This window comes from Miniopterus schreibersii (genome assembly GCF_964146895.1).
Source record: "Miniopterus schreibersii genome assembly, chromosome: X".
Lineage (NCBI taxonomy): Eukaryota > Metazoa > Chordata > Mammalia > Chiroptera > Miniopteridae > Miniopterus > Miniopterus schreibersii.
In genome coordinates this window covers 84481447-84493714 of record NC_138104.1, presented here as the reverse complement: position 1 = coordinate 84493714, position 12268 = coordinate 84481447, and the positions used below count along the sequence as shown (strand labels likewise).

General features: G+C 37.0%; 1 protein-coding gene across 1 annotated transcript in view; it reads left to right on the top strand.

Moving 5' to 3' along the window:
• Window positions 1-12268, top strand: part of CFAP47 (cilia and flagella associated protein 47) — a gene marked incomplete at both ends in the record, with an annotated part of 352044 nt that overhangs the window by 232941 nt on the left and 106835 nt on the right. Inside the window, 2 exons of the mRNA XM_081125415.1 lie at window positions 10633-10829; window positions 11968-12111. Coding sequence (XP_080981541.1) covers window positions 10633-10829; window positions 11968-12111 — 341 coding nt within the window. The remainder of the gene's footprint in view (window positions 1-10632; window positions 10830-11967; window positions 12112-12268) is intronic.

Below are 12268 nucleotides of genomic sequence, written 5' to 3'. Positions count from 1 at the left end.
ATTCTTATTACTCTTGCTTTTGATATTATACCTATGGCTCCACTGCCAAATTCAAGGTCAGGAGGATTTAGACCTCTGTTTTCTTCTAAGATTTTTATAGCTTTAGTTCTTGCATTTACGTCTTTGATCCATTTTTAGTTACTATTTGTATATTGTTTGAAGCAAGGGTCTAACTTCATTTTTTGGCATGTGGCTATCTGGTGTCCTCACTATTGTTGAAAAACACTATTCTTTGTGCATTAAATGATGTTGCCACCCTTATTAAAATCAGTTGACCATAGATACATTATTTATTTTTGAATTCTTTATTTTATCCTATAGATCTATATGTCAATCCACATGACACTTAAAATTATTACTGCTTCATGGTAAGCTTTGAAATCAGAAAGTATGAATTCCTGCTACATTATTCTTTTGAAACCGTATTGTTTTGGTTCTGAGATCCTTACAGTTTCATAAGAATTTTAGAATCAGCTTTGCTTGGGAGGTGCGGATTCAGGGCAATGAAAGTGAGAAAGAAGAGAAACAAGGAAGGGGAGAACGGGAGGCCAAGCCATGAATCCTGCGTGAGCTGCTACCTCAGTGTCCACTACTTACCTCCATGAATGACACAGATCGTTCAGCAGGTGTTGTATCTGAAAAACTATTTGGAAAGAAAGGCCCCTGAGCAATCACTATGATAGAGGAAGGGAGAGAATTTTATCTGCATGGTCAACTCCTGTCCCCTGTTCTTCGCCCGATTTTCCTCCGTGCGAGTTAATGGTCCTAGGTATCGAGGTGGCATTCTCTGGCCCCATGGAATGCCAACGTCGATGCCTGCCCATGGCAAAGGGGGCCAGCAATTCTCTACCCGTCTTTAGCGCAGCAGCCAAGGATTTGGATCCCTTAGTTCTGCAGGAAGCTCCAGGCCATCCTCAGGCAGAGGATCATGGAGGATAGGACCAGAGGTTGAGGTTGCTGGAGGTAGTGGGACCAAGGGCATCTCAGGAACCACATAAAACATACCTCGTACCCCAGTGTTGCCTTACTGTTAATATATTAAATAATTTTATGCCCGGCCGGGCGTGGCTCAGCAGTTGAGCGTAGACTTAGGATCCAGACTATCAGGGTTCGATTCCTGGTCAGGGCACATGCCTGGGTTGCAGGCTTGATCCCCAGTCGGGGGCCTGCAGGAGGCAGCCGATCAATGACTCTCATCATTGATGTTTCTCTCTCTGTCTCTCCCTCTCCCTTCCTCTCTCTGAAATCAATAAAGATACATATAAAATAAATAAATAATTTTACTACTTATGTCAGCAGCTTTCAATATAAACAATGTTCAGCTTCTTTCCCTTTGCCCCACCTTCTCTGCTGACACGCCTCACCCCAGGCCCGGAGCCAGCTCTCCTTGCAGACCTGGGATCGCGGAGCCCATTGTGCCGATGGCCCGTCTCTGCACCCTCATGAGCACTCTTCAGCATCAAATCTGGCAGCGCGGGCCCCTCACTCGTATGCTCCCGTACTTGTGATGCAGCTCCCCCTGCCCTGTGCGGCCCAGTACAGGCATCGGATTCTATTTTATTTCTTAAAACCCACTCTTGTAGTTGCCAGACTCCCTCCCTGGGCACTGGCATGCTGTACCCGGCAGCCACCTTCTTGTAGACAGCCCGAGACCTCAAACAAAAATCCTGCCCCTGAACATAGGATCTATCGTGGGCCTTTTCTTGACTGTGGAATTGGCCTCTGATGTCAACCTGCCCTAGTTCCCCTTTTCTCCAAGCCGCGTGCCTGATTGTCATTTGACTTCTGACTTTTGAAAATCTCAGTCATAACTATTGTTTGACTAATGTCTTTCACGTCTGGCTGCCCTCCTCTGTGTGTCCTCCCACAGTCAGAATTTATAGCTTGTTTGGCTGCCAATATGGGTCCTGTCCTAACATGTTTTGTTTTGTTTTGTTTTGCTTTTTTGCCAGTTCCAGCCTCTTTCTACGCTGCACCATGCAATAATGCGACATGATGATGTCCTATATTATCAAAGAAAATATACTTTAAGTCAAATAATTTGCTATAACTTAGTCAACATAATTGTAATATTTGAGACTTTGTATATTCTTTATCCTTATAATATTAATGTAAGATATTTTTAGTTAGATAAATGTCTTACTTTGCCTTATATTATTTTATATCTATGGACATGGGACCGGCCAGAAAAAAACATCACCACCAAAAATGAACTTTTAAACAGTGCCTTATTCTTTGTGTAGGTCTTCAGAGGTGAACATATGCTATACAATACATTTAAGGAGACATTTAATCAAAAATTCTATAAGCCTTTCCCCCTAGGTTAAGTCCTAGAGAATGTGCTGTTTATTGACTGGCTAATAGCTCATTCAAACTAATTTGCACACTTAGTAAATCATTCTACAAGAACTTGAAATCCACTCTTTTCAAAACATTTTATTTTTAATACAAGACAGTTTGAGAAAGTTTATAGTATTAAGACTTGAAAATGCAAAATACAGAGTTAATTTGCTATCAGCAATCCCTTGCTTCCTTACCCATGGAGGGATTAATTATAAAGAAATCTTATTTTAGCTCTTTTTTTTGGAAATTGTATCATCTTAAAAAAATAATATGAAAATGAAAACTTCCTAGTTAAAATACTGTCAAGCTACAACTCCATGATAAGCCCTCTCTTAATTTTCCATTAAATGATCCATGAAGATATACAGAAATTCAAAAATTCAATGGCAATGGAAAGAAAAGATAACAGCCATCCATTTACATAAATCCTATGAGTAATTCTCAGTAATGACTGAGCTGTTGTGGCCCGATTGGAAAACACATTGAATAGCCTCTGCCAACTTATGCTCAATTAAAACATAATTTTGCTGTAAAGAGCAAACAGTCTAGTCCTGTGATCTGCTTTTTCCTCAGCAATTTATTATGTATTCCTACCAGAAAACTAGGAAGCTGCCTCCTCATTGCATACCTCCCAGCACATAGTAGGGGGTTTAAAATATTTTTCTACTGAATGTATCTATGTGAAATTATTTGCAAGGTGGCTCTTTATTAATACTTCTTTGTTTGCATCCTTCATGAAAAGACAACCTCCCCTGGACTTAAAATTACTGTAGCTGGAGGGGAAAGTACGGAGGGACATCATTTTTTCAAGGATGTTTGGAATCTGCTGGTGGCAGAGATGGGAAGAGTCCAACTTTTTTGTGCTGCATGCTATTGGTGAGATTAGAATTAATTCATTAACAGGAAGATGATGACATTCCCTAAAATGTAAATTTCCCCCCAGATTATTCGAAAACTGCCAGTGGATGTAAGAAAATACCCTGCCTACATCTAATAAATGGATACTTTTTTGATGCAGGGAATTGGCCCAAGGGTATGCATTGAGCTACCTCCACATTTAGATCTGAGAGATCATTGCAAAGTGAAAGGGGAATGGGACCCTGTACAGGTGACTACCTGGGAAAGGTAACCCTCTGCTATTTATACGAGCAAATGAGAAAAGAAAAGGCAGAAACAATTTTTTTTTATTTCTAGAAGATAAAAGAGTGACACCTAAATGGGGTACAGTGTAATAATAGAATGGCAAAGACAAGAAATTGTGAAAAGCAAGAGAGAAAGACATTTTCGAAGGAACAAAAATTATACTTAAGACAGAATTACCAACAGTAACAGTGGAAGCCAGAAGACAATGGAATTACAGTGTTGAAGCAAATTAACTGTCACTGTAGAATTTTAAATCCCAATAAACTATCACTCGAGTAAAGTTGAAATAAAAATATTTTCAATTCAGCAGTGAAATTGAGATGATTTAAAACTCACAAGTGCTTGCTAAAAGAAACAAACGGATTGACTTATAGGTGAAGGAAATCAAATTCAGAAGAAAGAATTGGGATCCAAGAGCAGTGGTTAATAAAATAATCAGTAAATGTGGGTGAATTTCAATGAGCATCAGCTATGGAAATAATAACAAGTAAGTCAGGTATTATAAAAACAAAGAAAACTCAACGACTAGACATTAATTTTAATTGTATGAGGAGTAGGTTATTGCCATTATGGGCATGTAAAATTCTCCTATTTGGATAGAACAGGTTTGGACTGTCTTAAGACATTTTAATATAAAATATGAATGCTGAAAATTTGGGAAAAACAAAAAAATATAGAGAAAGAATATATAATTTCTAAACCAGTAAAATACATAAAAGGAAGTAAAGAAAACTTGATGAGCCCAATAGAATACAAAAACAGAACTAAAGAAAGGATGTAGTAAAGAGACACAAAATGAAATACTAAACACAAATATATCATTAATCAGGACAAATATAAACCGACTTAACTAGAAAAGTTGATATTTTCACAATGGAAAGTGACATGCAGCTTTATGCTTTTTACAAAATTACCTGGTAAAATATCCAAAAACCTATACTAAGTATTTCCAAATCAAAAAGTAGCTGGCGTAAAAATATTATTTTAATAAATAGACTTTAAGGCAAATAAATGTATTAATGCAAAAATAAATAGTCCAATGTACAGAAAAATTTCCAACTTTTTTACACCTAACCACATAATCTCAAAATGCATAAAGGAAAAACTGGCAAATATGATAGGAAAAACGACCCTATCCCCAGTTAGAGTGGGAGATTTTATTATGCGTCTCTCAATAACTGAGAGGTCCAGCGGACAGAACATTATTAGCAAGGCCCTAACTAGACCTGACCAACACAATCAAATTAGGTTTTCCTTTACCTTTTAAGCCTAACTTGGCCGTGCTGGAAAAAAATGGGCAATTCTTGCCCTTTGCTTACTTAAATACTTTGCTACCTTTCTGGGGCTTTTTTTCTGTGCTTTACAGATACTGCCTTTCGGCAAAGTCTGACAGGGAACTGAAGAGCAGTCTTTTCTGCTTACAGATGCCTAGAAACTTCTTGGGGAGAGAAGTCCAGACCCTCAGCCCTTTGGAATTGGTCAGGGAAAAAAGGTCGCTGCCCTTCTCTTAGAGTCCCCCAAACTCTCCTTTTCCTTCCTTGAGGCCTATGTCCCTCCTTTCCTTTTTTTCTTCTTCCCTCTTTTTTTCTCTATCCCTTTCTCAATCTTTTCTTCTCTTTTCACCCTTAAATATTATATTATTTTAGATCTTCCTGGTGGTAGAAAAGCAAAGCAGTTCATCGTCTTTTGAAGTGAAAAAAATCCCATTTTAACCAATATTTCAAAAAGTGAACTTGTCCGTAATTAGTATGGGTCTTTATAATTTTAAATTCTTGTTATTTTATTTAATAGGATAATAAAATTGACAATGTAAGCAGCTAAACCATTTCAGAAAATGGTTTCCTTGAGTGGATGATATTATACTATACTTCTACTAATGAAAACAGTTTACAAAACAAGTCAAACACACTCTAATACTTGCAATTGCCGAATGCTTTTCTTTTTTATATGAAATCTATGGCACACCACATTTTTGATATTACATGAAGAAACTCAGCAATGAGCAGTTGTTAGTACACAATGAATCTCTCTCTTACCAGAGTATTTGTGAGGTAGATGTGCTGATAAGAACATAATAAAGTAACTAAAATGGGTAAAATTCCAACTAGCATGTGTTTGCCTTCTTACTTGTAGAACAGAAAAAACAAGTCTAGACTAATATTTTCCAGTAGTAGATGGAAGTGGGATTAGCAATGGGCTAAAAAATTCTCTGAAAATATAATTACTCAGACATGAATTTAGAACAAATAAATATCTTTTTTATTATAAATTCATTTATATAAATGAATTCATATAAATATAGCCGTTCATTCTCTTGATAACTCATACTCTGAATTTAGAGCTTCTGTTTGCCAATAATACACTTAAATAATTAACTATAGAAGATAATGGTCAATTCACTTTATTATTTAGTCTCCTCCACCTTTCTGATGCACAAAGAAACCTAAGAGGTAAATTAATCAAACTCTATTCTATAGAGCCCTAGCATTCTTTTAAAGTACTTTGGTTTGACTGTAGGGGGGTTGCGTACGTGAATTGGAGCTTCCAGTTTCTCATCCTACTTCAACCAGATCAGCTGTACATTAATTTGTTGGTTTTTTAAATGTATAAATATATCTTTATTGATTTCAGAGAGAGGAAGGGAGAGGGAGAGAGAGAGAAACATCAATGATGAGAATCATTGATCTGCTGCCTCCTGCACGCCCCCTGCTGGGAATCGAGCCCGCAACCTGGGCATGTGCCCTGACCGGGAATCAAACCGTAAGCTCCTGGATCCTAGGTCGATGCTGTGCCGTTAATTTGTTTTATATGTTGAGATTCTGTCTTAGGTATTGTTCATACACAGGACCCCCAAACAAAAATAAAATGCTTGAAAGCTACTGATCAAATCTCACTCTTTGATTTTGATAAAGACATTGAGCTTTTTTAAAAAGCCTAAGTTCTTTGCCCAAGGTCACACAGTGCAGGAGAGGAACTAAAACTAGAAAGCAGGATTTTAAACTCTCAGTTGATTGCACTTTTCATCTCACCAGTTTTATACATGTAGCTTCCTTTGTAGTTAAGACAAGGTAGATTGTTCCAGTAAAAGCCCAAATGGATCATGTGTCTCACATGTTTTATGTGGTCTTTCCTCCCTTGTTGACCCTGGTATTGGCTGTGATTTGCTTTTGGCCAATGAATTTGTAAGGAATGTGAAGGAAGTAGATATTTGATAACCATTTGTATATTAGGGCTCGCCTTCTTTTGCTACCGGTAATTCTTCTGTACTGTATGAAAAATAGTAGGCTCATCTCATAGAAGTTGTAGAGAGCTCATGGACAGAATTTCCAGTTGATGTCCCAATTCATGAATGAGTCCACCCAGTACCACTTGAAGCAGATAAGCTTTCCCAAATGAGGAGAGACCTGAGAATCATGAGCAAATAAGCTGTTTCTTTACACCGATAGGTTTCGGTGTAGTTTGTTATGCAGAGATAGCTGATAGCTGACCAAAACAGCAGTATTGACTTATTGTTACAGCCATGACCTATTCTAGGATCTGAGTATAGCATGCTTTTATGGATTATTTCAAAAACTGTAGATTACACTGACTTCTTCTAGTAGCTAACGTTATATTAGTATAAATTAAGTATTCTTTCATTAGACTGATTCTTTCCTATGTTCTTTTATCTGATAAATTTAGATATATTTGGTTATCTTTAATTACAGAACCCTGGCAACTGCCACAGTTACCAGGATCACCTGTAAAGAAGAGGCCCTAGGTGAGCTACATCTGAGAGTAGGAATGGAAGGGACAGGTCCAGAATGTTCTTAAAATTTGTGATGCCCTGGTCAAAAGTACATATGGAAGCCACATACCATATGTCTAAATTTTAAAAGTAATTAAACTAACAAAATTTTAAGTAGAATACATTCTGTCATTTTACATTAATAAATGTTCTTTATATAAACCTGAAAGAGCCAAGTTTGAATTTAGAATTCTTGGTTTCCTCAGAGTTTTGCACTAGACTATGACAGCAAAATAGTTGGCCCCTGGCCCAGTGCTCATCTCCTTTTCTTCCTTCTTTCAACTCTAACATGTGCCATAATGGTGGTTGTGTACAAATTTGTGGGTACCCCAGCTCACATAATTAATATTAGTCTACAGCTTCCTCTTAATAGCCATTCGTTAGTTACCCTTCAATTCCGGGAGTCTTACAATGGGGAAGACTGACATTGGGAAGAGTCTTGTGCAAGCACTGGAAATGGGATCAAAGCAACTGGGGTAGTGAATTATGGCATCCCATGAACTTGGAACATGGATGGGGCTCGGCTCCATGTAGCTCTGTCCCATTGGGCTCCTTGCACACGCAGAGAGACAATACCGGAGGGGATTGAGAGTAACACCCTAGAAAGCATGAGGCCCACGACAGGAAGCCCTCTTTCCCATGTGTAAGGGTGTGTATTAGGTTGGGGAACCCCAGACCCTGAGCCCAGGTCTTGAGATCAATAGTTTGAAAAGTGATCTCAGGAACCATAGGTAGGAGTGTGAGAAAGTGAGAGACAGCAAAGAGACGCAGCCAGTTCAGGGAGTGTAAATGAACAATCGCCAGTGTGAGCTATTTGGGCTCAATTTCACCGGGAATCTTTAAGAGTTAGTAGAGAATTCACCCCAGAGTTATTCTAATCAAAAGACAAAGACGCTGGGTTATTTTTCACCAATATGATATATTTTTTGTTGAGGACTGCAGCTGCAGGCATTAACTGTCACTTCTGGCCTGATCCATGTGAGCTCCCTCCTGTGATAAGAGGAAGCCCTCAAGAAGAATGTCACAGTTTTCCGTAAAGCCATTAACTTACGGGGAAGATTTAAATGAAAGGAGACATGGCAGGACATGGATAGCGCCTGCCACAGTGCAGAATTGGAAAGGACTTTGAGAAAACATGTCCCTAAAAGAGAATAATGGTATGGTGACATAATGTAGCCAGTAACATTTCCAAGTTTCTAAAAATCAAGATAGTTTCCATCTCTGCTTTTTATATCTAAGGGAATGTGGTTACTGGCTGATGAATACTTTCATCTAGAAGTGACTTCTTGTTAATAATAAATGATAATATTCCTACTTATGTTTCCGGCATGAATCAATTAAATTATTTCAGATGTTTAAGAAAAAGCAACAAATACTGTTTTATCAATATATCTTCAAATATAGGACCATCTTTTCTACAAATTCCATTTAATGGTGGATTTGTTTTTGGGCTTGTAAGGGAGAGGGGCTGGCACTGTGCATTCCTCGGGGTCTCTGCTCGTGAACATTGCGTGACTTGGAAAATGTACACTTAAGAATGTCCTTAGTTTCACTTTCAGACTCAGTATCATTAGGAAATGAATATTTTTAAGGAAAACAAAATAGTGTATAATATAGAGCTTTTGACAGAAGCTTTATATGTGAATGTGTACATATCAATTATTGTTTACTATTAAATGGCTAGTTATTCTTTATCTTTGATGAAAATAATAATTACTGTTGAATTCTTTAAATTTCCTATTCAAAGCAATTTAATTTTCTTTAACTTACTAATTTAAATATTTTAATTTCATTCTGTTAAGCAAGAGAAACATGAGGCTTCTTTATTTCTGTTATAAAGCAACAGCTTTTGATCAAATAATTATCTCACCTGGTTTGTTCTAATGATGTTGCCACAACTCAAATACTTCTTTCAGAATGAAAGTCATCAATGAATAATAGATGATAAAATGTGCCTTGAGTCCTTTTTGACAAGAAGAAATTTTATTCTGAAATTTGATTTGCACTTGAAAAGGATGGAATAAAGATAACATTCTCACAGACTTATTTCCTCCTTAGACCAGCTGAGAATCTTGGACTTTGGTTAGATGTAATATAGATTTCAAATGTGATCCATTAACAATGTGTTTTAATATATAATACATAACACTTTACATAATATATATAACATACAGCAATATACAACGTGCAATATATACTATATATAATTAATACATTTTTATAATACATAGCACATAACATGTAACAAAATATACACATACATATCCTCAATTTATTTGAAAAGTTATTTAAAGCAATTAATGTTTTTGCAGGAGTGAATGATTTTCTTGGTGTACAAACTTCAGCGTGTTTGAAAACACATTTGCCATTTTGAACTTTTGAGGCATCAAATGCGGGTCAATTAAAATGATAGCCAATTAATGTCATAATACTTGTCTGGTCCATTGATTGATAAACTTGATTTTTATTTTCTTGGTTTGAGAGAACTTGTCTGCATTAGGCTTCTAAATATTTTTTATCATTTCTTTTTCATCTGTTACTTAAATACTTTGGCATTAGCAGTGAAATTTGTATTATATTCTTATACCGCATCCTACTTTAGGGGTGAGAGTTTTTTTATAATTGCTTTCTCATTTCATGGAGAATGAAAAACTGCTGATCTTCTGAGAAAAGGTGATATTGCTTGGAAGGAAAGGAACAGCATAGAGAGCCTCCCCATCATAAGAAATGATATTACCTATTAACTTCAGATAAATGGCATAGCAAGTGGATATGAGAGGTATTAATCAGACATTCCTCTTTGTGCCGCTCTTGGTTATTAACTACGAAAACATTTATTTCTATCTGTTGACTAAGTCGCAAATTATTTTGCTTGTTATGGGACAGAGCACCCATAAGTCATGGAAATCTAATAATGCTTATCAAATGTTCCATGTATCGCTCTTATTTCTCAACCCCCATCCTGTTGGATAGAGCCAACTAAATGGGATGTGTGATACTTTCGGGCTGAGCCCAGAAAAGCCCTTGAGCAAACTTCTAGCCTCTCCTCTTCCCCTGACCTGTCAGGGAGGGAGGGAAGGTATTTCTGCTGGTGCTGCTGCAAGATAGTGGGGTCTCTCACAGCGTGGGTCCCTAGAGACTTCATGGGGCAGCCCTTCCTCCAACCCATCTGTCACTGGTAAATAAACTTGCTTGTTGTGCCCTGGAGGTGTAGGGTTAGTGTGTTACTTTGGCATCACCTAGTCTCTTCTAGATTATGCAGTTAAATACAATAATATTAAATATTGCTTTACCCCAAAATGAATTTTAGGATTGATGCCATTTGAAATGATTAATTTATTTTTCACTCATTTTGATAGTTCCAGAAGGATCTTTTCCAGTTTCTTTACAATTTGCTCCTCTCTGTCCTGGGCGCTACCCTTGTAAAATTTTGTTGACGTCAAGGTATGACGTGCGGCTCTATTATATTGAAGGCGTGGTGAATGATGAATGTCCGGAGGCTAGATTTGATTTTGAAACACCAGCATTTGAAGCCCTTACCCAGAATATTCCAATAGTAAGTATGAACGTGGGGGTTTTTGGGCGTTTTTCTTCATTCCCACTGCCACCATCTCAAAATCCTCCAAACTTCTCATCTTGAACTATTACTGATTTATTTATTTTTAATCTTCTTTTTTAACTTATTGATTTTAGAGAGAGAGGAAGGGAGAGACGGAGGGATGGAGGAGAGAGAGAGAAAGAAAGAGAGAGAGGAGGGAGAGAGAGAGGAACATCGATTTGTTGTTCCACTTACTCATGCATTCATTGGTTGATTCTTGTATGTTCCCTGAGCAGGGATCAAACTTGGTCCATTTCTAATTGCATTATCTATTGCTATTTGTTTCTCTACATCGATGTCAGAGTTTTATTTCTGCATATAAATGTCATCATGTTACTCACCTGATTAATCATTTATGCTGGATCTCTCTGCTTAAAACAATTAACCTTAACTTCCTTAACCTCTCATGAAATTCCTACTCCAAAGCTATGCCTCCTGGCTCCACCAGTCAGAGTAAGGGTCTCTCAGATCACTGCTCCAAATTCAGTTGTGATCTTGACACTTATTAAGATGGGTTCCTAGGCATTAAGAATAGTGATAGGCTGCAGCTTGGCTCTCTGTTACTCAAAGTGATAATGCAGCGTAGAAGAAGGTAATATAATTGTAAGGGATTTTGAGTTCTTTGATTGATAAATAGTTTTTTACTTGATTAGTTATTAAAGATATAACAGAAGTCTGCTCAAAGCCCAAAAACTTGCCCTGAAGAGTTATGTAGCCTTTGCTATGTAAGCAATCTACCAGTTAGAACACTTTTTATGACCCATTATTAGGAGTAAAATGTGTAACCTCAAGACCATGTTATCATTTAAACAATTAGTAAGGCAGACAAAGGAATATTCCTTTAGCTATTAAATAATTCATGGATTAACCTGTTAGGCAACGCTCCCGTATGACACTGGAAGGACATATAGTCATTCTTACGCCTTATATTCACGTTCTTGATAGTTATTAACAAATATGACTTTCCAGTGGTGACTCTTAAGAAATACAATTAAAAATACAGTATATAATTTTATGAAAAGCACCAAGAATTTATGTCATTCAACTTTATAAATATCATCTTTCTGATATTTCTCTACCTTTTTTCCTGCTTTAGATGAATAAAACGAAGAATGAATGGAAATGTCAAATGACTATAGAAGGAGAATGTTTTTACGGACCTTCTAATTTATCTGTCAGGCCAGGTGAAACAGCACAGTACCCCCTCACATTCAAACCTCTTTTGGAATGTGAGATTACGGTATGAACTCAATGATAATTTTTGCCCAGTATTAATGTGTCAATAAAACAATGTCTGATATTAACCTGTAAATTTACTGTAAGTCTTTTTGCAGAAAAGTTATATTTTCATGAATTTGAACCTTAGAGTTCACGCTGCTTGAAACTCTAATAATGTT